This window comes from Rhinopithecus roxellana, chromosome 18 (assembly GCF_007565055.1).
Source record: "Rhinopithecus roxellana isolate Shanxi Qingling chromosome 18, ASM756505v1, whole genome shotgun sequence".
Classification (NCBI taxonomy): domain Eukaryota; kingdom Metazoa; phylum Chordata; class Mammalia; order Primates; family Cercopithecidae; genus Rhinopithecus; species Rhinopithecus roxellana.
The window spans coordinates 94,754,840-94,778,231 of record NC_044566.1 but is presented as its reverse complement, the minus strand read 5'-3'; the positions used below and the strand labels follow the sequence as shown (position 1 = coordinate 94,778,231).

Below are 23,392 nucleotides of genomic sequence, written 5' to 3'. Positions count from 1 at the left end.
TCCCACAGGGTTCCTCCCACAACACATGGGAACTGTAGGAACTACTATTCAAGATGAGATTTGGGTGGGGACACAGCCAAACCGTATGACTGACCCAAAGAGAGATGCTCATCTTCTTGCTTTCCTTTCTCTCTGCTTAACATAGTGACTGCACACTGCAACTTGCTTGATAAATACACCCCAGCCTCCTCAAGCCATCATAGTTATTAATACATCTGCCCACCTAGTCAAAATCTACCAAAAGGCTATAGGAAAATCTGTGACGTTGTGATTGGGTTGAGGTTGATGGGTTATGGGATTTTGAACAACATTCTGATAGGTATCAGTCGTAGGGAGAAGGGCACAAGGCCTTCGAGAGCAGCCATTCCCTTCTGCTGAGTGAGAGCATGCCTTGGTTGTCATGGTTACGCTAATCCCAAAACAGTAAAAATAAAACACTTCCCAAAATGGCTCTCTGTAACGCCAGGAGATGCAAACCTTGTAAACCTGGTCAAACATTATCAAGTTCTGTCTATGAGATAATTTCCACAAGGCAGTACTTTAGCTTTCTCAGGTAGGGAGTTAATTGATTAAGATGATTTAATGTGGTAGGGAGAGGGAGAATATACTCCCAGCCTACAGAAGGAATTGGTGTCTTTATTCTTTTAGAAAAGAAAACAAAAAATACTCCTTTTAAAACTTGGTTATAGAAATAACCTGAAGACGTAGAAATTTTTTGTTGTCGTTGTTTTTGTTTGTTTGTTTGTTTGTTTTGAGATGGGGAGTCTTGCTCTGTCACCCAGGCTGGAGTGCAGTGGCGTGGTCTTGGCTCACTGCAACCTCTGCCTCCCAGGTTCAAGCAATTCTCCTGCTTCAGCCTTCCAAGTAGCTGGAACTGTACAAGCAGCGTGCGCCATCCTACCCAGATAATTCTTTTGTATTTTTAGTAGAGATGGGGTTTTGCCATGTTGGCCAGACTGGTCTTGATCTCCTGACCTCAGGTGATTTACCTGCCTTGGCCTCCCAAAGTGCTGGGATTACATGTGTGAGCCACCGTGCCCGGCCTAGAAATGTTTTAAAGTCACAATAAACTGGAGCAACTTTGAGTCACAATTTGTAATAGCTCGAAGCGCTGTGTGAACATGCGTGCTATTTAGTATTCAGTGCGTCCTTGCCAGGCTTTCCCCACGAATGTAAACCTCCTCCTAAATTTAATGTTATAGGCTCCAATGAAAAGCCAGTTGAGGACGGAGAAGGCAACAGAAACACAGAGTGTGGAGCTTGCCAACTGGTTTGTGCACTAGATTAAAATTCAGCTGCCTTTTGGAGCATCATTTTAAAAACAAGGGACAAAAATTTGATTGCATAGTTTCACGAATTGCTGGTTTGTTATCCAAAATAGAACGTTAGAATGACTATTTGGCCTCTTATAAGGAGAACACTTTAGGAATATTATGATCGAAACTGGTAGTGAACGGGGTGGTTTCTTAGAGCTGATGGAAGCCTTAGAGATCTGCCCCCACCCCCAGCACAAACCCTTGAGGACATCATAAACAGTCATTTGGGCCACCTATAATCCTAGCACTTTGGGAGGCCGAGGCAGGATGATCACCTGAGCTCAGGAGTTTGAGACCAGCCTGGGCAACATAGCAGGACCTCATCTCTACTAAAAGTAAAAAAATTAGCCAGATGCGGTGGTGCACTTCTGTAGTCCCAGCTTCTTGGGAGGCTGAGGTGGGAAGATTGTTTGAGCCCAGAGATTGAGGTTGCAGTGAGCTACAATGGTGCCACTGCACCCCAGCCAAGGTGATACTATACGCTGTCTCCAAAAAAAGCTTAAATAATAGAAATAATTTTTTTCAAAAACAGCAAAACATTCATTTGTCATCAGATCCCTTTCATGTTAAACCATTACTCACATATATAGGTTTTCAAATGATGCCTAGATAAGTGGGTTTTCCTTCCTTGTGTATAATAGTCTGTGTAGCCGTGTCTGTGTGTTGAAGTAAGTTAACCTTTAAGAAAATGCTTTTACTGATGAATTTTCCACAGGGCCTTTTTTCTTGAGTTCTGTCAGTTTAATCTGTGCTGTTTCCACCTTTTCCCCATTCAAGCTTTATTGACTTGTTTACAGGTTTGGTTTTTTAGTTAATAAAAGGCTAGTGGATTTGTGGCTCTGGAATCTCATCGTTGGCTTTCGGTACAAAGCCTGCCCCAAATGCACAATTTGCCATTATTTCCAAAGATGTTCAGTTTATTCCCTTTTTTGCCAGACATATAAAAAGAGCTCTTTGTGTAAAGAAATATTAGCAAATATTTAGTGCATACCTGTGGATATTCACCCATTTTCCTCATGTGATGAGATCCTACCCCATAATATTTTTCTAAGATCTCATGTAAAGAAAGCAGATTCTTTATTTTCTTATTTTTAAAAGTAGTGTTAAGAGATTGCATTGTGAGTAACTGGTTTTCAATTGTTTATAGATGTGAGCCCCATTCCTCAACTACTTTTTCTCCCTTCTGCATTTTTTAAATTGTGGTGAAACACCTGTAACAAAATTTACCGTTTTTACATGTGTAGTTCAGGGGCATTAAGTATATTCACTCAGGGGCACTAAGTACATTAAATCCATTCACACTGTTGTGCAATTATCACCACCATCCATCTCCAGAACTCTTCTTACCTTGCAAAACTGAAACTCTGATCCCAGTAATCACTAACTCCCCATTCCCCCTCCCCAAAGCCTCTGGCAACCCCCATTCTACTTTCTGTCTCTCTGAATTTGCCTGCTCTAGGTACCTCATTGAAGTGGAATTGTCCAATATTTGTCCTTTGATTACTGGCTCATTTCACTTAGAATAGTGTCCGTAAGTTTCATTCATGGTGTAGCATGTTCCTGAATCTCGTTTTGTTTTTTTGAAGGCTGCATCGTCCTCCACTGTGTGTAATGGTCCTCCTCATACTGTTGATTCACTTATTCAGCAGTGGACACCTGGATTGCCTCCAGCATTTGGCTATTGTGAATAATTCTTCTGTGAACGTAGATTTACAAAACCCTGTTTTCAGTTATTTCCGTTGTATACTCAGAAGTGGGATTACTGTATCCTAGGATAAGACTATTTTCGTTATTTTGAGAAACTGCCATACTGTTTTACCATAGTGGCTGCACCATTTTTCATTCTGGGATGTGACGTGGAACAGAATGACCTTAAGAGTGAAGTTCAAAGTCTCACTGGGAAGTACAGAGAAATTATACTGCAGGCTGATGAAGTAAATTTATTATAGCAACAAAAGGAAGAATCATTTTTTTAATGAAATACAAGCTGTTTCTCTGCCTGTCTTCTCCGAGAAGCTTCCTCAGAAGCAGGCCTTAATCTGGTATGTGTTGACACACTTAGATAGTTCAGGACCAAGTCCTAAAAGAAAGGGAGAGGAAGTCCTTGACCATCAGGGTATCTTTATGTCTGGAAGCGCTTTAGGCTTAGCTGCCCTGTACACATTGGCGTGTTAATGCACAGTTCGTGTAGCATATTTGTATTTGTCCATCCTCACAGTGCTGTAAAGAACCACCTGAGATTGGGTAATTTATGTAGAGAAGAGGTTTACTTGACTCACACTTCTACAGGATGTTCAGGAAGTATGGCTGGGAGGCCTCAGGAAACTTAATCATGGCAGAAGGTGAAGGAGAATAAGCATGCTTTACCATGGTGAGCAGGAGAGAGAGAGAGAACAAAGGGGGAGGTGCCACACACTTTTAAACCATCAGATCTCTTGAGAACTCCTCACTGGCAGGAGAACAGCAAGGAAGAAATCTGCCCCCATTATCCAGCTACCTCCCACCAGGTCCCTCCCCCAACATTGGGAAGTACAATTCAACATGAGATTTGGGTGGGGACACAGAGCCAAACCATATCACCATTGTAGTGCCATTTACCCATGCCATTGTCATGTAGGGGGTGCATTGAAGCCCTTGTAAATTCCAGTGATGTTACATACAGGAGTGTCCTTACAACCGTAGATATAGCCAGCATTCACAGGGGAATTCGTGTAATGCTTTATGGGCATCTATTTTACAGATGAATTTTAGAAACTATAAAGATATTATTGAAATGATAAGTTGACATCGCCCTATGAAAAATTTGGTGCCAAAGAAAAGTCATTTTCTATAAATATTTGCATAAAATAATAAATTTTAACAATTTTAAGGATCGACTTGCCATTTATTAGCTAGATCCTAAGTCTCTACTGCAAACCTGTGACAAGCAGCTAGTTAATCATCATTGCTTCACTTGTCTCTGACAGGCCCTAAGGAGTGTGCAGTGCTGGGGCAGCAAGGCTGCAGGTTCTAGGACTCAACACACCCTCATATTATCACCAAAAGCACTCCATACATGCACAGAAACCGCAGCTGACTCTGTGAAGTACAGAGGCTAACTCTCCCTCTCTCCTCTTCTAAAGTGCTCAGTTTAACACCATGTCCATAAAGACATCCATTATATATTAGGTTTTTTTTGTTTAAAACTTCTTAAGATTTCTAGTATTGAATTGTTAAGTCTCATTTCCCAGACTCTGTAAATCTAGATGAAGTTGTCAAATTCCCTTAGTTCCAGGAATTCTTTGGGAAATGTGAGTGCTTGCCAGCTGGTCAGATAATTGGTGGTTTATTTTCATCACAAATAGGAAATGTTAAGAGTTATGAGAACGAAGGTTCTGAAGCTGGAATGTGTTTTTCCTTTAAAAGAAAATCTTACAGTATGGGAATTCTTCCACAAGTTCTTATTCTTTGGTCCATTTTTATGACATTCTTTTTTTTTCCAGGCTGGAGTGCAGTGGTGTGATCTCAGCTCACTGCAACCTCTGCCTCCTGGGTTCAAGCAATTCTCCTGCCTCAGCCTCCTGAGTAGCTGGGATTACAGGCGCCCGCCACCATACCTGGCTAATTTTTGTATTTTTAGTAGAGACAGAGTTTCACCATGTTGGCCAGGCTGGTCTCGAACTCTTGACCTCAGATCATCCACCCGCCTTGGCCTCCCAAAGTGCTGGGATTACAGGCATGAGCCACCGTGCCTAGCCTATAATGTTCTTTTTAATGTCTGCAGATGTTATTGGAGTGAGAGGTGGAGCCCGAATAAGTTGCTGTGCATAAGTTAACCATGCAGCTCTTGGCAGCTGGTGTGGGGACTCAGAGCCAAGATTAGGGACTGGAATGGAGCAGCTCATCGCTCCCTACATCAACTGAGCTGGGAAAAGCTAGTCTGACCCTGTGCTTCGGAAACAGGGCACATTGCTGTAACAAAGTGGTGGAAGATAAGATTGGGGATCAGTGTTCCACTGTGCTCTCCTGACCCATTTCCTCTGGATAAGTGCGCCTGCAGAAGAGGAGAGCTTGGCAGGCAAGAATGGGGGTTCCACACAATCACATGTGACTCCTGACATTCCTGCAGGTGACATGACTCTGCCAGTGTCAGGCATTTAAGATCTAGAGCCTGGCGAGTTTGGGATCATCTGTGGAGAATGTGTATCTTCTGGATTGCAGTGAGGGCTAGTGTGGGGGTGTAAAGTGGTATCTGTTTAAAAAAAAAGTGCTTAATGTTGAACATCAAGCAGCATCTTTCTTGGCTTCTCTGTTCATGCTGGTACAGACTCATGAACGTGCCCATCCATGTACTTGGTGGGCTTTGACTGCTGCTATCACTCAGTCTCCTGGGGTTCCTAATTGGTTCCTAAAATGCTCTGTTCTCAGGGAAGAGGTGAGAAGTATAAAACAAGTAACTGTGGGCTGAGTGCGGTGGCTCACACCTATGATCCCAGCACTTTGGGAGGCTGAGGTGGGCTGATAATGAGGTCAGGCTGATAACTGTGAATGGCAATGTCATTAAAGCATTTGTCTCCCAAGATTTGATCTGTGGAATTGATCCATTTTACTATCAGTCACTGGGAATGTACATAATGAAGAGAAACTGAGGCATGTGATTCTAAGCTCTTCAGGATAGAACGTGTGTTCTTATATATAATATTCCCTTTCCCTATAGATCCAGTATATAGAAAATGCATGAATAGTATTGATTTCAGCAGACAATGATTGATTGCCAGGTGCTATGCTAGGCAATAAGAATACAAAAATGAATAAGTGACCTGATATTAATTGGGGACATAGACACATAGATACTAAACCATCTATAATACAGTGGAATGGATACCTTTTATTGATTTGTTCACTCATTTCAACAAAATTGGTTGGTCTTTAGGCATTGTGGATACAGGGATGAAAAAAATATGGCGTTTCCCTTCAATGTGGGTATAGTCTCAATGAGGTACTGCACAGAGTGCTATAGGAATGTAGAGAAGAAAACCATCCATGTCGTATTTGTGGACAGGGAGAGAAGCACAGGGACAGGGCTTTGACTGTCACAAAAAAGGCCTGGGGTCACGAGTTGAAAACTTAATGTCCACATAAAACCTGTCCAGAAATATTTATAACACCTGTATTCGTAATTGTCAAAACTGGAAGCAACCACAATGTCCTTCAGTAGGTGAACAAACTGTATTACATCCAGACAGTGGAATATAATTCCACAGTAAAAATAAACAAACTGGCTGGGTGCAGTGGCTCGTACCTGTAATCCCAGCACTTTGGGAGACTGAGGCAGGTATATCACCTGAAGTCAGGAGTTCGAGACCAGTCTGGCCAACATGGTGAAACCCCGTCTCTACTAAAAATACAAAAAAATTAGCCGAGCATGGTGGCAGGTGCCTGTAATCCCAGCTACTTAGGAGGCTGAGGTAGGAGAATCGCTTGAATCTGGGAGGCTGAGGTTATAGTGAGCTGAGATCGCACCATTGCAGTCCAGCCTGGGTGACAAAAGCAAGACTCTGTCTCAATAAATAAATAAGCTACCAAGTCATAAAAAGACATGGAGGGGGCACGGTGGCTCATGCCTGTAATCCCAGCACTTTGGGAGGCTGAGGGAGGTGGATCACCTGAGGTTGGGAGTTTGAGACCAGCTTGACCAACATGGAGAAACCCCATCTCTACTAAAAATATAAAATTAGCTTGGCATGGTGGCACATGCCTGTAATCCCAGCTACTCCGGAGGCTGAGGCAGGAGAATCAGTTGAACCTAGGAGGCGGAGGTTGCAGTGAGCTGAGATTGCACCATTGCACTCCAGCATGGGCAACAAAAGCAAACTGTCTCAAAAAAAAAAAAAAAAAAAAAAAAAAGACACAGAAGGACTTTACATGCATATTACTGAATGAAAGAAGGCAGTCTGCAAAAGCTGTACGAGTCCAGCTAGATGACGTTCTGGGAAAGGCAAACTATAAAGACAGTAAGATCAGTGGTCGCCAGGGATTAGGAAGGAGGGAGGGAGGGAGGAATAGCTGGAACACAGAGGATTTTTAGGGTGAAATTCATATAATGCAGTGAAACTATTCTGTATGATACTGTAATGCAGACAGGTCACAACACGTTTGTCATAGAACTTTACAGCACACAGAGTGAGTCTTATGTGAGCTATGGAGTGTGAATGATGACACTGTATCAATACTGGCTCCCTGACAGTAGCAAATCTCTACCACTAATGTTAATAACAGAGGACACTGTGTGGTGGGAAGAAGTTTTTGCTCAACTTTTTGTTAACCTAAAATTACTCTAAAAAAAATAGTCAATTAATTGAATAAGGAGGGAGGGGTGATGCCTGGGATTGGATTGGGAAGAAAATGCTAAGAGATTTGCATCCAATTTTGGCAACAGCAGGTGCTGGGATACAGAGGTATAGACGGGGCTGGTGTTCAGGGTGTCACGGAGGTGGGCGGTGGCGAGCTGTGAAGGACCCATAGACTTAGGAATCCAGAGGTTTCCTGCAGCCAGGAGGTGTGGTTTGTTTTCATCCCTGCCTGCTTCAGGGATAACCTCTGTTGTTTCTGCTCACAGCAAAGAGCTCCTGGGAAGGTGCTGCTGGATGCAGTTTGCAACCACCTCAACCTCGTGGAAGGTGACTATTTTGGCCTCGAGTTTCCTGATCACAAAAAGATCACGGTAGGTGATGTCAACTTAATGTTGCTGTTTTACTGTCTGTTCATCTTGGTGGGGGGCTGGGCAGGGGTGGTGAAATAATTGGTGATTTTCTGTGGTCCATGCAGGAAGCCCTCATTAATATGTTTTATAATAAAAGTATTCATGCCTATGATTAGCAAGTTCAAAGAAGGTACACAGTGATGACTGCCCTCCCAACTCTGCCCCCAGGAGCTGTTATCTTGTGAACACACACATGCTTGAGTATATTTCTGATAAATTCTGTGTAGATGCATATGCAAACATATATCTTTGAAATACACAAACGTGAGGATATAGTACAGTGCCCTCTGCTTTCCCTCCCTGCTCAAGGGAAATCTTTCCTTTTCAGCACATGGAGTCCATTACCTTCTTTTTCATGGCTGCATGCCATTCCACCAGAGGGACATGTGTGATTTACAGCTTCCATTGTAAATGATGGGATACTTCGCTCTTTTCAGTTTTTTGCTATTATAGATACGGCCCCAGTGAACTGAGTACGTTTGTGTTTGTGCTCATAGCTAACTGTTCAGTAGTCCAAATCCAGTGGCGCGGATTTACCCAATCAATGGGTCTGATCATTTTAAGGTTGTTAAATATGTCAGATTGTTCTGGAAAAAGGTTGCACCAAATGGAATCCAAAATGTAGAGCATAGCTTCTTCGTATTTTTGTCTCTTTGGGTTGATGGCACTTGCTTAAGCCTATATCTGAAGCTACCTTTTATTAGACACCTTTTGGAGCTACAAGTTCATTGGCTATGTTTTTATTCTTTGATTCTGTGCATACTGAGTTCCTGGAACTTCTACTAGTCCCTGCATGGTAGACTGAGTAGTGAATGAGATACGGGGAATTTATCATCCAGATGGGGAGCCCTGCAAATATAGGATGCGTGACAGGTTCTCCCCTGAGAGCAGTGTTGTTGGGCAGGTGAAATTCATGTTAAAATGTGTTATTTAACCTCATATATCCAGAAACATATCATTTGAACACACAGTCTAAATAATTGCGAATACTTTCATGCTGTTTTGTCTGTGAAGTATTCGAATCTGGTGTGTATTTGACACCTCAGCACCTCTCAGTTGAGATGAGCCATGTTTCAAGTACTCAGTCATCACATGTGGCCAAGGGCTTTGTATCGGCCCTCACAGTTCTATACCCAAACTATTGTGTTTGAGAAGCTGTTAATGCATTTAAAAGTGAGTGTGATATGATCTGATTTCTGGTTTAGAAAGAGAACTGTAGGCAGATTGGAGTACGACCAGACTGGAGTCAAGAAAGCCATTAGGATCTAGTGATGAGTCTGGTTGGAGATGGTGCTGGCTAGAAGTAAGGGAGAGTTGAGGGGCCAGCAGGAGCTGGATGGATTCCAGAGGCTGGGGTTGGGGGCAGTAGGAGAGGATGTGGTTGAATGAATACACTTGTGCAGAAGAGGGCTTGTAGTGGCTCAGTTTTCCAGCTTTGCCATCTGGGTGGACAGTAGTGTCCGTCCCTGGGGAAGACCATACCCAGGGGTGAAGATGAGTCCCATTCCAGCTTGAGGAGGCAGGGGCATCAGTGGCATTCAGTGGAGACGTCCAGCAAGCAGGGCCAGAAGGTGTATTTCCTGGAGCACAGGAAAGAGATCTGGGTGGAAATTTGGATTCAAGAATCTTATGATTATTATGAATGTCTGTCGAAGCTCTGAAACGGGATGAGAACATTCATTGTGAAGACAGGTGGGACGGCAGCATCTGAGGGAAGAGCCCTCAGAGACAGTGCAGGTCGAGCCTGGCTCCGAGCAGAGCCGGTGGCAAATGAGCGGATCTGTCACGGGCCTAAAAATGAGAGCAAGTTGTATTTTCTCAGTTTATTCCCACCTCCAAACACTCTGTCGTTTTCTAGTTTGTACTTCAAATCCAAGCTTCCCTGACTCCCAGCCCTTTTTATAGTGTGGCATATGACCACAGACCTGCCAAATCTCATTCTGCCTTCTCCTATTCCTATTCAGCTAACAATTATTTTGTTCTTACACTGTGTCTGGCATCAGACTTCACATGAAAGGTGAGATAAAGTGACAACTAGCAAGAAATAGTTGCAGTTTCCATTCACTAGGCGCACACAGCTTCTTAAGAGAGTCCAGGAAACAATTCCAGCAAGTTCCTCAAGTCCAGGAAAATATTCCAGCAAGTTCTGTGGAATATTGTTTTACGCTCTTATTTCATGGTAAAATAATGATTCTCAAAACACCTGAAGATACCATTATCTCGTTATTTCTAACAACCCCGTCTGTGCCTGCCTGAATTCCTTTAAGCTCCTGATGGCTTTCCTAACTCCAACCTTGTCCAATTCCAGTCCTGCAGGAGCTGTTTGTCTAAACCAGAAATCAGCAGCAGTGTTTAGGCCTCATCGCTGAGTGTGCTAAGATTCTGAGAATTTCCCCATGTCTGTATCTACCAATTAGCTAATGGCACAGCTAAAATTCTGTGTTCTTCTGACTGAAAGTTTAGTGTCTCTTGCATTAACCGTAGGTGCTTCTCTTTTGCTAGAATTTGTAAGTCTGTTGTTCTAGGTATTGGGCAGGGCTGCCTTCTTTCAAGTTGTTACCAGGCTTGATTTTTATGATTTCACTCCATTCTTACAATATTGTTTAGGAATGTATTCAACTGCAAAATAAAACCCACTGTTGATGACTTAAATAAGTTTATTTGTCACATGTCACACAAAAGCCGCCGCATGAGTACTTCCTATGTGCTGGAGTGTTCTAGTCCCTATGGGTGCAGCAGCACTCATGACCCACATTCTACAGCAGGGGTCACACCTTCTTAGTAAGGCCCTAATTAGTAAAGGGCCTAATAGTGCTGTACGCCTTACAGGCCATGCAGTATCTGCTGCAACTATTTGAATCTCCCCTTATCGTGCAAAAGCAGCCTTAGATAATATGTGAATGAATACATGTCTTTGTTCCAGCAGAACTTCATGTAACAGAAAGCCATAGTAGGCCAACACATGCTCTAGAGAGTGGAAACTGCCAGGCACCGTGCTAGGTTCACATACAGTGTTTCATTTATTCCTGCAACGGCACATTATATCCCCTTTTTCTGATGAGGAAGTTAAGCCTTAAAGAGGTTAAGTCGTTCTCCTAAAGGCACATAGCAAAGAAATGGGATTGAAGCTCGGATCTTTAGAAGCACCTGCCCTCAGTCACCATCTTGTTCTGACCATATCACTAAACTGACTTGACTCTGTCAATTACAGAATTCCAACCTGAGCTAATTGCTTTGTTGTTGTTGTTGTTTTTAAGACGGAGTCTTGTTCTGTCACCCAGGCTGGAGTGCAGCGGTGCGAGACTGGCTGACGGCAATCTCCGCCTCCTGAGTTCAAGCGATTCTCTTGCCTCAGCCTCCCAAGTAGCTGGGATTACAGGTGCCCACTGCCATGCCCAGCTAATTTTTGTATTTTCGTTAGAGATGGGGTTTCACCATGTTGGCCAGACTGGTCTCGAACTCCTGACCTCAGGTGATCTGCCCGCCTCAATTTTTAAAAGTTCTTTTGAGGCCGGGTGTGGTGGCTTATGCCTGTAATCCCAGCCCTTTGGGAGGCTAAGGCAGGAGGATCACTTAAGGTCAGGAGTTTGATACCAGCCTGGCCAACATAGTGAAACCCCGTCTCTACTAAAAATACAAAAACTAGCTGGGTGTGGTGGCGCATGCCTGTGGTCCCAGTGACTCAGGAGGCTGAGGCAGGAGAATCACCGGAACCTGGGAGTCAGAGGTTGCAGTGAGCTGAGATCGTTCTACTGCGCTCCAGTTTAGGCGACAGAGTGAGACTCCATCTCAAAAAAAGAAAAAGTTCTTTTGACAGAATCGATCTGTGGTAATCGAGGGGATGCCATAAATGACCAGAAGAGTTATAGGGATTGCTGCCAGGGTCTTGGTTATGTTCTCTCCCTTGATCTGGATGCTGGTTCCATGGATACAATCAGTTCATAAAAATCCAGTGAGCTCTGCCTTACAACATGTGACATCTATAACTTCAATAATAGTTATAGATCCAAATGCAATGAAAGTTCCAAAATGGGCCGGGCGCGGTGGCTCACACCTGTAATCCCAGCACTTTGGGAGGCCGAGACAGGCGGATCACAAGGTCAGGAAATCGAGACCATCCTGGCTAACATGGTGAAATCCCGTCTCTCCGTCTCTACTAAAAATACAAAAATTAGCCAGTCGCGGTGGTGGGCACCTGTAGTCTCAGCTACACAGGAGGCTGAGGCAGGAGGTTGGCTTGAACCCGGGAGGCGGAGCTTGCAGTGAGTGGAGATCACGCCACTGCACTGCAGCCTGGGTGACAGAGTGAGATTCTGTCTCAAAAAAAAAAGAAAGTTCCAAAATGCAGTGAAAGCACACAGTAGCAGAAATGATGACCAGCAGGTCATCTGACGGAATCTATTTTGGAAGGGCCACAGGCCAGTCTTGCTTGTATGACCTGAGGAAGAGCATCTCACCTTGTGAGAATCGTAAGCACCAGCCGGATTTTTCCCCTCCGCCCCAGACACAGTTGCTTGATGATGTCTCTTAGCATGTGGCCCAGTGTCTGGGATCCGTTAAACTGTTCCAAAATCATTATTTACGGAAACTTGTTACCATCGTTATTTTCATTGCTATTATTTTTTAAATTGTAGTCAAAAACAAGTAACACAAAATGTATCATCATAACCATTGGTAAGTGTGTAGTTCAGAAGTGTTAACTACATTTACTTTGTTATAGAGCAGATCTCTAGAATTTTTTTTATCTCGTGAAATGGAAACTCTACACCCATTGAACAACTCCCCAGATCCCCTTCCCCAGCCCCTGTTCTACTTTCTGTTACTGAGTCTATCTACTTTAGACACCTCGTCAGGTAAGTGGAATCGTGTGTTCTTTGTCTTTTCATGACTGGCTTATCTCACTCAGCATAATGTCCTCGAGGTTCATCTGTGCAATGGCATGCAATAAGATTTCCCTCGGTTTTAAGGCTGAATACCATTTCCATTGTGTGTATTCACCATGTCTCCAGTATCCATTCCTCCATGGATGGACTCTTAGATTGCCATCACCTCTGGGCCATTGTGAGCCGTGCTGCAATGAACGTGGGTGTGCCATCACTATTATTTTTTAATACCACCATTGTGACTATCACCTCTGCCAGTCTTCATTTGGGAGACCGTGCACCCATCTTCCAACCTGAGAAAAAGCATGGTTGGTTTCAGAATGCCCAGTCATCGGGCTGTAATGACTGGGTTCACCCATTTCTCTGTGTATGATGCATGGGAAACGAGTTTCCCCAAAGCGCCTGGCATGTCAGGTTGTGAGTCCTTGTCTCTAGGTAATAAGTTGTTGAATTTAGGCAGCTTGAATTTCTGCCCAGCCTTCTGTCTTTCTTCTCATCGTTTCTGTCTTATAAATACCCAAGTCAGAGGCTTATTCAAAGTAAGGATGTGAAGGAGTTTAAGGGGAAAATAAGTGTTTTTCATAGTCTAAGATGTGTTTCTCAAGATGGTAAATAAACTAGCGATCATTATGAAATAATTATGTTCTACTCTTAATTAGACTTGTCCCAAGGCTCGTCAATTAAAAGAGTTGATTGCGGTGTTGACACGCACGCTTGGTCTGCTCCTGCACTTGGCTCTTGGCCTGCTCTTGCTCTTGTCCAGCACTGTCCCTAAAGGATCTCTCCAAGGAACAGAAAAGTGTTTTAATCAGCTGTTTAAAAGTATAGATTGAGCTTTCCATGGCAGAAACACTGTTGATCATGGGAACCAAGACCCTGCGCTTAATACGGCTGCTAATTGGCACATAAAGTCTGAAGGCTGGGAAAGGGCCAGAAAGCCATTAGATTGCCATGGGGCAAGCTTCGGGAGCTAGCCAGGGGATTCCCTCGAAACGGACTTCACAGGATTCTTGCTAAAACTGGACACAGAAACCAGAGGCTGAGGCCTCATGGAGAAGAAGAGCCTGGCTGAAGTTCAGGCCTGGTGAGAGCCTTTGTTACACTCAACTCTGTCTTCACAGAGCAGAAGCATCCGTAGATGTGAAATGAATGGACGTGCCTGTGTTCCAGTACAACTTTATTTATGGGCACAGAGATTTGGCTTTCATATAGTTTCACATATCACGAAATGTGATTCTTTTGATTTTTTTTTAACCACTGAAAAATGTAAAAGCCAATCTCTGCTTCGGACCTGTGCCAGAACAGGCAGTAGGCTGGCCGGATTTGGCCCATGTGCTGTAGTTTGCCAGTCACTGTGGTAGGTATTTTATCATCCAGATTTTACAGTGAGCGAATCCAGAGAAGTAAGGTGCCCAATCCTTAACAATGAAGTGTGTCACCGGGATCCACACAGAGCCTCCCTTAGCCAAACACATTCTGTATGTCGCACGTGGCTGCCTGTCCTCGGATCTCCCGTCTGAAAGAGCTGCACAGACCGTAACAGCAGAAATAGTTGTATATGGAAGATTTATTTCATTGGCCTATTGAGGCTAGCTGGAAAAGCTCTGCATTGTGGCTTGTAAACCTGTTTAAACATTTGCTTTGTCATTTAGCTGCTAGGTCGATTCTTGCTTGATTTTGCACTTCATCTGAGAAATGGGAGGAATAAATGACCATTTTACAAGGTTATTATGAGGGCTAACTAGATACTTACAATGATGAGCCCAGCAGGTCTCATGAGCACATAGTAGGCCCTCAGATATCTGTTGTATTTCATTTTTGCAGTCTAACTCAGAAACCAATGAAGCCAGCCCACCACTCTTTTATTAAAATGACATTGCAGCTGGGCGGGTGGCTCATGCCTGTAATCCCAGCACTTTGGGAGGCCAAGGCAGGCAGATCACTTGAGTCAGGAGATTGACACCAGCTTGGCCAACATGGCGAAACACCGTCTCTACTAAAAATACAAAAATTAGCCAGTGTGGTGGCACGCGTCTGTAGTCGCAGTTACTTGGGAGGATGTGGCAGGACAATCACTTGAACCCAGGAGGCGGAGGTTACAGTGAGCCGAGATTGCATCACTGCACCCCAGCCTGGCAACAGAGCGAGACTCCATCTCAAACAAAACAAAACAAAACAAAAGACATTGCTCACTGGCCTGATAAAAACCATTCTAGTTTCTTATAAATAAATACTGGTGAAGCTCCAGGAAGAAGATTGGCACCTTGTCATTCATTTTCTGTCCTCCATGCTAGGAGAAAAGCTTTGTCAATAGTGGCCTGCTTTTGAGGGGCAGGAGGTCATGGAAACTGCGGCTCCCGGGGATGATAGGCATTCCTTGCTGGAGGTTTCCAGACCCTGCTGGAGTCAGACACACCTCCTTCATCTGTGCTTAGCCGCAGCCTCTGCCCTCGCCTCTTCCTGGGGGTCTGAGGACCTCTGAGGTGAGGAGGAGCTTTTTCAGGAACATGGCAGGTGTAAAGGATGAAGAATGTTGCGGGAAGCTAGCAGAGGTGAGGTGGTACAGCGGCTCGGTCACCCTGAGGGACAGCACCATCTGATGGTGACTGTGTTGACAGGCAGGTCCCTAGGGGAGGCAAAGCTCCCCTCAAGCAGAGAGTCTGGGAGGACAGGTCCCTTGGAAAATACAGCCATGGGGGATGCTCCAGCTCGCAAGTGGGAAGGAGAATAACGGATTTGGGGGATTTTGGGGTGTTTGTTTAATTAATAGTTTTAATATTTGTATTGCAGTTTTAAGTTGACAACAAAATTGAGCTAAAAGTACAGAGGTTCCTACGTGCTGCTCCCGCTCTGTCCGTACATACAGTGTCCCCCGTTACTGACACCGAGCCTTAGGTGTGGCATGTGTGTCTTCACTGATGGGCCAGTGTCAGTCCATCATCATTCATTCACGGCAGTCCAAACTTGACACGAGGCTTCACTCTTGTCGTTGAACATTCTGTGGGTTTTGACACATGTATCTCCAGATGTGTCTGGAGTTATGCATCACCACAACAGTATTACAGAGTTGTGTTACCACCCTGATCCTTCCGCGTGTTCCTCCAGTTCATCCTGCTCTCCTCGTGAGCCCCTGGCAACCCCTGCTCTTTTCCCTCTATGCTTTTTAATTTTCTGTACTCTGATACCTGAGGCCTTGTTGACTGGGGAGCTGCTTCCCCTCCCCGGGCTAGCCAATTCTTAGAGATGGCAGATGGCTCCCTGTGAATGTACCTTTTATTTGCCAGTTAACCAGTCCAGAGCTCTCTCCAGCCACCTCCTTCCTGCTGGTTTTCACACTCCAGGAGGCAACAGTCCCCAGCCTTAGAGTCACTCCAGGGCCAGGTACCCACAACCAGAGCCAGCCACACCCCAGAGCCCACAGAAATGATGCAGATCAGCCCGTGCTAAACCTGCTTCCCCTGCCCAGCCTTGCCTCCCCACGGAAGTGATCCTGCCCTTGTTCCCCTGCCCCTCTCCCTCTGCCTCCGGCCCACCCCTGGTACTTCCTTGTGGAGTGGTGGGCCCCCTCCTCTTGGGAACTGTGAATAATAAACCCTCTTCTGAATGGCAGTGGCGTTCTGATCTGTTGGCTATGTCATACCTGAATAAGAAATGTGCTTGCGTCAGGCCATTCGTGTTGCTATAAATAAATACCTAAGGCTGGGTAATTTATAAAGAAAAGAGGTTTAATTGGCTCATGGTTCTGCAGGCTCTACAAGCATGGCAAGGCCTCAGGAAGGTTTTACTCATGGCAGAAAGTGAAGTAGGAACAGGCGTGTCATGTTGCAAGACAGGGAGCAATTGGGGGTGGGGCCACCACACACAAACAACCAGATCTCCTGTGAACTCTGAGTGAAAACATACTTATTACCCAAGGGTCTGGTGCTAAACCACTCATGAGAGACTCGCCCCTATGAACCAGTCGCCTCATGCCAGGCCCCACCTCCAACACTGGGAATCACATTTCAACAAGATTTGGAGGGCACAAATACCCAAACTATATCAGTGGTTAAAGAAAAAATACATGGAAATATTAATATGTTTCAAAATGGATATACAGTTCTAAGAAGATGGCCGTGGTGGTGGAAGGATCGTTTTTAGATCTTCTCAAACCCAAGGTCATACATAAAGACAGCTACTTAGCAAGATCAAAAACCCACAGACAACATCTGTGGCAAAACTAGATGCCAGAGTAAGTCCTAGATCCCAAAGAACAAGCAGCTGGAGACAGATCATCAGCCAGCCCCAAGACCTGCACGCCATGGGTGTCTGTTTAGGAAGAAACGAGGAAACAATAGGGCATCCGACGGATCAGAGAAGACAACCCTCAAATTGCCACTGGAAATCACAGGGGAGTGGTTTGAGAGAGCAGCTGAAATGGGTAAGGCCTAACAGGGCTGGAGCAGTTGTGCTCCAGTGACCACAAACTGCCCCTTTAGACAGGCCACCACTCGAGAGACTACCGAGAAGGGAGCCCAAATGGAACTGAGTTGGGACAACAGAGAGAAATGACAGAGAAGGGGAGGGAAATCAAGCCAGGGAACTTGAAAAAAGCATGCTTCCATATCCTTCAACACTGTACAGAAACAATAGACAAGGAGGCTCTGGGAGTAGCTTGGAAAAGCTACTGTGAACCATGACTACTTCTAAATAGGTTAGGAAACAATTTTCACATAAAAATGAGTAATGTATCAAGGTCATAATATTTAAAAAACAGAGACTTCAATGTGTTTTTCCTGAGACACCATGTTTGGCCTTGCCAAAGGATCCAGGTGGATCCAGCTGCCAAATTGCAGAAACTACAGAGAAGACGATCATGTTGAATACTACTGTGAGTGTGCAGTTAGCAAAATCCAAACTCCAGGAAACCCTACAAGTCAACAGTGAGGAAAAGAAAGAGATGGAAGAGGAAGCTATAGATTAAACAGTATAAACTCCTGCCCTCTACAGGTAACCTCTATGCAGAGTTTCAGAGTAACCGCATAGGTATGTAATGTTTTATTTTACCACATGGTGCATCTTTATACACTAGAGTTTAGTCTTAAGACTAAAGACTAAGCAATTTGGGGGTGGGGGCACCACACACTTTTAACCAGATCTCCCATGAACTCTGAGTGAAAACATACTTATTACCCAAGGCGATGGTGCTAAACCACTCATGAGTCTTAAGACTAGAGTGGTTGAGTCTTAAGATTAAACTCTGGTGTATAAAGATGCACCGTGTGGCGAAATAAAACATTACAGACTTATGCAGTTACTGTGAAACTCTGCATGGTGGTTACCTGTAGAGGGCGGGAGTTGAGTTTGGAAGGAGTTGACCAGCAGAGTTCTATTTCTTGGCTTGGTTGATGGATACAAGGGTGTTTACCATCTAATAATTCGCTAAGCTATACATATGCTTTGTGCAGTATTATTATTATTATTACTTTTTGAGATAGAGTTTCACTCTTGTTGCTCAGGCTGGAGTACAGTGGCTCAATCTCAGCTCACTGCAACCTCTGCCTCCTGGGTTCAGGCAATCCTCCTGCCTCAGCCTCCTGAGTAGCTGGGATTACAGGCATGCACCACCATGCCCAGCCAAGTTTGTATTTTTAGTAGAGACAGGGTTTCTCCATGTTGGTCAGGCTGGTCTGGAACTCCCGACCTCAGGTGACCTGCCTGCCTCGGCCTCCCAAAGTGCTGGGATTACAGGCATGAGCCACCACGCCCGGCCTGCTTTGTGCAGTTTTAAGCATCTGTTTATTTTAGTATTAAATATTGTTTAAGATTGAAAGGAAAAAGGTATAAAGCAGAATAAGCAAATGATAGTTTAAAGGGTTGTATAGCATTTTGTCTATAGTTAACACTGTTGCATGCTTAAAATTTTGAGAGGGTAGAGCTCATGTTAAGTCTTCTTATCATAATTTTTAAAAGTTCAATTAACTATAATACCCATGTGAAATCTTTTGAAATGAATCATTTGAAGCCCATGAAAATTAAACAAATGATTTTTAAAATAGTTTAAACTGAGTAATTGATGTTTTACAAGGACCATGCCTGAGGTCTGCTGAATCCTGGTTAAGAAGTAAAGATTGCAGATATTAAAGCTTCCCATCCAAGTCAAGGCTCCCTGAGACCCCCCACATTGCATTGTAACATTGTCTTGGTTTGATTCCAAAACTTCCCTTCACATGTATCTCTAATACCAAATCCTACTTGATGAATTCAGTACACAAGTGCATAGGGATAGCCTGTACTACATTTGATTTTGTAGTTTGGTTTACAGATCTGTCTTTAATTTGTTTTTCATTTAAAGCTTTATTTTTGTAAATACATAAAACCATATTCTACAGTTTTCAGTTCAAATTTTATTAAACACAGGTTCCTTCACCAGGTTAGTGTTGTCAAAAAGGGAAGGTAGGGGGAGGCAGTATGATAGATTAAAAGAGATTTAGAGGACATAACCAGTTATGAAACACGGTCCTGGTTTGAGCATTAGTTTTGACAGATTATCAGTAAGGATATTGCTTAGTTAACTGGAGGAATTTGAATATTGCCTGAGTATTTGATGAGAGGAAAGTTTACAAAATGGAAAGGTACAAATCTTTGAAAAAAGAAGTAGCTGATAAAACAATTTTGAAAAGAGTCTGGTAGTATTCTTATTAAACTAAATATGCAACGATTTTTTGACACAGCGATTCCACTCCTAAGTATTTATGTAAGAGAAATGAAAGCATATGTTCATAAAAATAAGTATAAGAATATTCTTTGCAGTTTTATTCATAACCCCAAACTGGAGATCGCACACGTACCCATCAAGAGAAGAATGGATAAACAGACTAGAGTATACTACATTATGTAGAGGGAAAGAAGTCTTAGACAGAAGTACATTTTCATTTATCCAAAGTTCTTAAGCATTAGGTAATGAGCAGTTGAAACATAGCTAGTGCAAGTTGAAATGTAATCTGAGTATGAAATAGACATGGGATTCCAAAGAGTACCAAAGAAAGCAAAATATCTCATTAATCATGTTTTTATATTGATTACATATTTAATCGGTAATATTTTGCATGGGTGGGGTTAAATAAAATATGAAAAAAAATTTTTAATTTCATTTTGGTGACTGGGCAAGATTTCTCACACCTGTAATCCTAGCACTTTGGTTGGCTGAGGCGTGTGGATCACTTGAGCTCAAGAGTGTAAGACCAGCCTGAGAAACGTGGTGAAACCCCTCTACAAAAAATACAAAAAACTAGCCAGGCATGGTGGCTCACACCTGTAGTCCCAAGCTACTTGAGGGGGCTGAGGCAAGAGGATCACTTGAACCCAGAAGGTAGAGGTTTCAGTGAGCCAAGATCACGCTGCTGTACTCCAGCCTGGGTGACAGAATAAGACACTGTCTCAAAAGAATAAAAAATCTCATTTTGGTTTTTAAAAAGTATATGAATGTTTATATTCATACACATCTCATATAATGAGAGATCTGGAAATGTATGTACTAAGGCAGTGGTTCTTAAAGCATGGTCCCCAGACCAAGAAGCAGCATCCATATTGCCTGAGAACTGGCTAGGAATGCACATTCTCAGGCCCCATCCCAGATTAAGAACTCTGGGAACAGGGCCCGGTGATGTATGTTTCAACAAGCCCTTACCTAGGGCAATTTTAATACATGTTCATCTTTGAGAACCACTTCCTAAAGTGTTAACGATGATCTCCTAATGGTGAAAAGTATACTTTAAAAAATTTTGCTTATTTGAATTATCTAATTTCCTAGATTACATATGTTTAAATTGTAATAGATTATTTTTTAAATTAATAGGGTTTTTTTTTTTTTTTTTGGCATCCCACAAAGGTTGATTTCTTTGTGGCATCCACAAATTGTGTTTTCATTTTCAATACTTCCTCATTTCCCCTTGGTTTCTTATTTATTTAAAAGTATGGTATTTAGTTTCCAAATTTGTGGGGGATTTTTCACAAATTCTTCAATTGTTGCTTTATAATTGAATTCCATAGTGGTCAGAAATTGTAGTTCATATGACATGAAGCTTTTAAAGTAATTTACTGATATTTGTTTTATGGTTCAGAATATGTCTTATTTTGGCAAAGTGTTTTACATGCACTTGAAAAGACTGTATGTTCTGTGTTGGGTGGAATATTCAATATATGTCAATGAGGTTATGTTGGTTGATAGTGTTTTTCAAATCTATTATTTCTGCCTACATATTAATATTGAGAAAGAAATATTAAAATCTCTGTAAATGTTGATTTGTCTACAGTCGTGCATCACTTAACGATGGCTATATGTTCTGAAAAATGTGTTTTAGGCAATTTCATTGTGCGAACATCACAGAGTATACTTAAACAGGTGGTGTGCCTACTGCACACCTAGGCTATACGGTTGTCTCTATAGCATATTACTGTGCTGAATACAGTAGGCAATTATAATGGTAAGTATTTGTGTTTCTAAACTAAAAAAGGTACAGTAAAAATAGGGGATTATAATATATACCACTGATGTTATTATGTGCCTGTCCTTAACTGTCATTATGCGGTGCATGACTGTTTCTCCTTGGAGTCTCATCAGTTTCCTCATCATGATGTATTTTAAAATTGTTATTAAGTGTATAAATATTTGAGATTGTTTTGTGCTCTTGACTGAGTGACTCCATTATCATTAAGAAATTACCCTTTTAGGCCGGGCGCGGTGGCTCAAGTCTGTAATCCCAGCACTTTGGGAGGCCGAGACGGGCGGATCACGAGGTCAGGAGATCGAGACCATCCTGGCTAACACGGTGAAACCCCGTCTCTACTAAAAATACAAAAAAAAAAAACTTAGCCGGGCGAGGTGGCGGGCGCCTGTAGTCCCAGCTACTCCGGAGGCTGAGGCAGGAGAATGGCGTAAAACCCGGGAGGCGGAGCTTGCAGTGAGCTGTGATCCGGCCACTGCACTCCAGCCTGGGCAATAGAGCAAGACTCCGTCTCAAAAAAAAAAAAAAAAAAAAAAAAAAAAGAAAGAAATTACCCTTTTAAATTTTTATTTATTTATTTATTCATTTTTGAGACAGTCTCGCTCTGTTGCCCAGGCTGGAGTGCAGTGGCACAATCTCGGCTCACCGCAACCTCCACCTCCCAGGTTCAAGCAATTCTCCTGCCTCAGCCTCCCGAGTAGCTGGGACTACAGGTGCCCACCACCACGCCCAGCTAATTTTTGTATGTTTAGTAGAGACAGGGTTTCACCATGTTGGCCAGGCTGGTCTCGAACTCCTGACCTCAGGTAATCTACCTGCCTCCCAAAGTGCTGGAATTAGGCGTGAGCCACCGAGCTCGGCCAAGAAATTACCCTTTTAAAAATCCCCAGCAATATTCTTTATTCTTACATCTGCATTGTCCAACACTAATATAGCCAATTCAGTTTTTAAATTATTATTTTTTAGTATGGTATACTTTTACCCTTTTTCATTTAACTTATTTGTATCTTTACATTAGCAGTGTATTTTTGTAGGCAGCATATACTTGCTTCTTTCTTTTTTAATCCGGACTAACAATCCTTGCCTTTTAATGGGGGGTGAAGAGTTTAGACCATTTACATTTAATGTGATTATCGATATAGTTTAAATTGGACACCTTGCTGTTTGTTTTCTTTTTTTCTAGCCATCATCCTGTGTTCCTTTTTCTTGCCTTCCTTTCAATTGAAATTTTTTGATGATTTCATTTTATATCCTTTGTTGTTATATACTCCCTTTTGCTTATAGTACCAGTTTTCTGAGAACCTATTGACAATGGTAAGTGAGGACGTCCTGTAAATTAGGCAGCTTAAGTGTTCTACAGTTTTGTTGCTCTTTTAATTTTGTGTGTGTTTCATTTTGGATTATTTCTATTGTTAGGTCTTCAACTTTACTAATATTTTCTTCTGCAATACTGATCTGCTGTTAAACAGTCATCCAGAGAGCATAACGTTTTCTATCTCACAGTGCAGTTTTCACTGTAGAAGTTTAGCTTGGATCTTTTTTTACATCTTCCATATCTCAACTTTGCAAACAGATGGAATATAGTTAGAATAGTTATTTGCATGTCTTTCTCTGTGGATTCTGTCATTCGTGTGAGTTCTAGGTTAGTTTTTATTGACTTTTCTTTGTTTCCTTGTGGGTCACATTTTCCTGCTTCTCGTACCTGATTTTTAGAAATTGGATGTGAGATACGCTGCATACTTTTGTATTACTGTAAGTTTTACTGAATTTGTTCTGGGATACAGTTATTTGGAAGCAATTTGATCCTTTTGGATTTGGCTTTTAAGACTTCTTAGCTGGGACACTGTAGGGCATAGTCTGGGGTGAATTTTTCTTGACTACTAAAGCAGGACTCTTCAGCACTCTGCCAAGGCCCCAAGAATCATGAGGTTTTCCAGACTGGCTGATGGGAATAGGTAGTATTCC

The 23,392-nt window shown here is 42.9% G+C and overlaps 1 protein-coding gene across 1 annotated transcript in view; it reads left to right on the top strand.

Moving 5' to 3' along the window:
- Positions 1-23,392, top strand: part of FARP1 (FERM, ARH/RhoGEF and pleckstrin domain protein 1) — a 283,330-nt gene that overhangs the window by 166,878 nt on the left and 93,060 nt on the right. Inside the window, 1 exon segment of the mRNA XM_030922251.1 lies at positions 7,915-8,019. Within this exon segment, the coding sequence (XP_030778111.1) occupies positions 7,915-8,019 (105 nt within the window).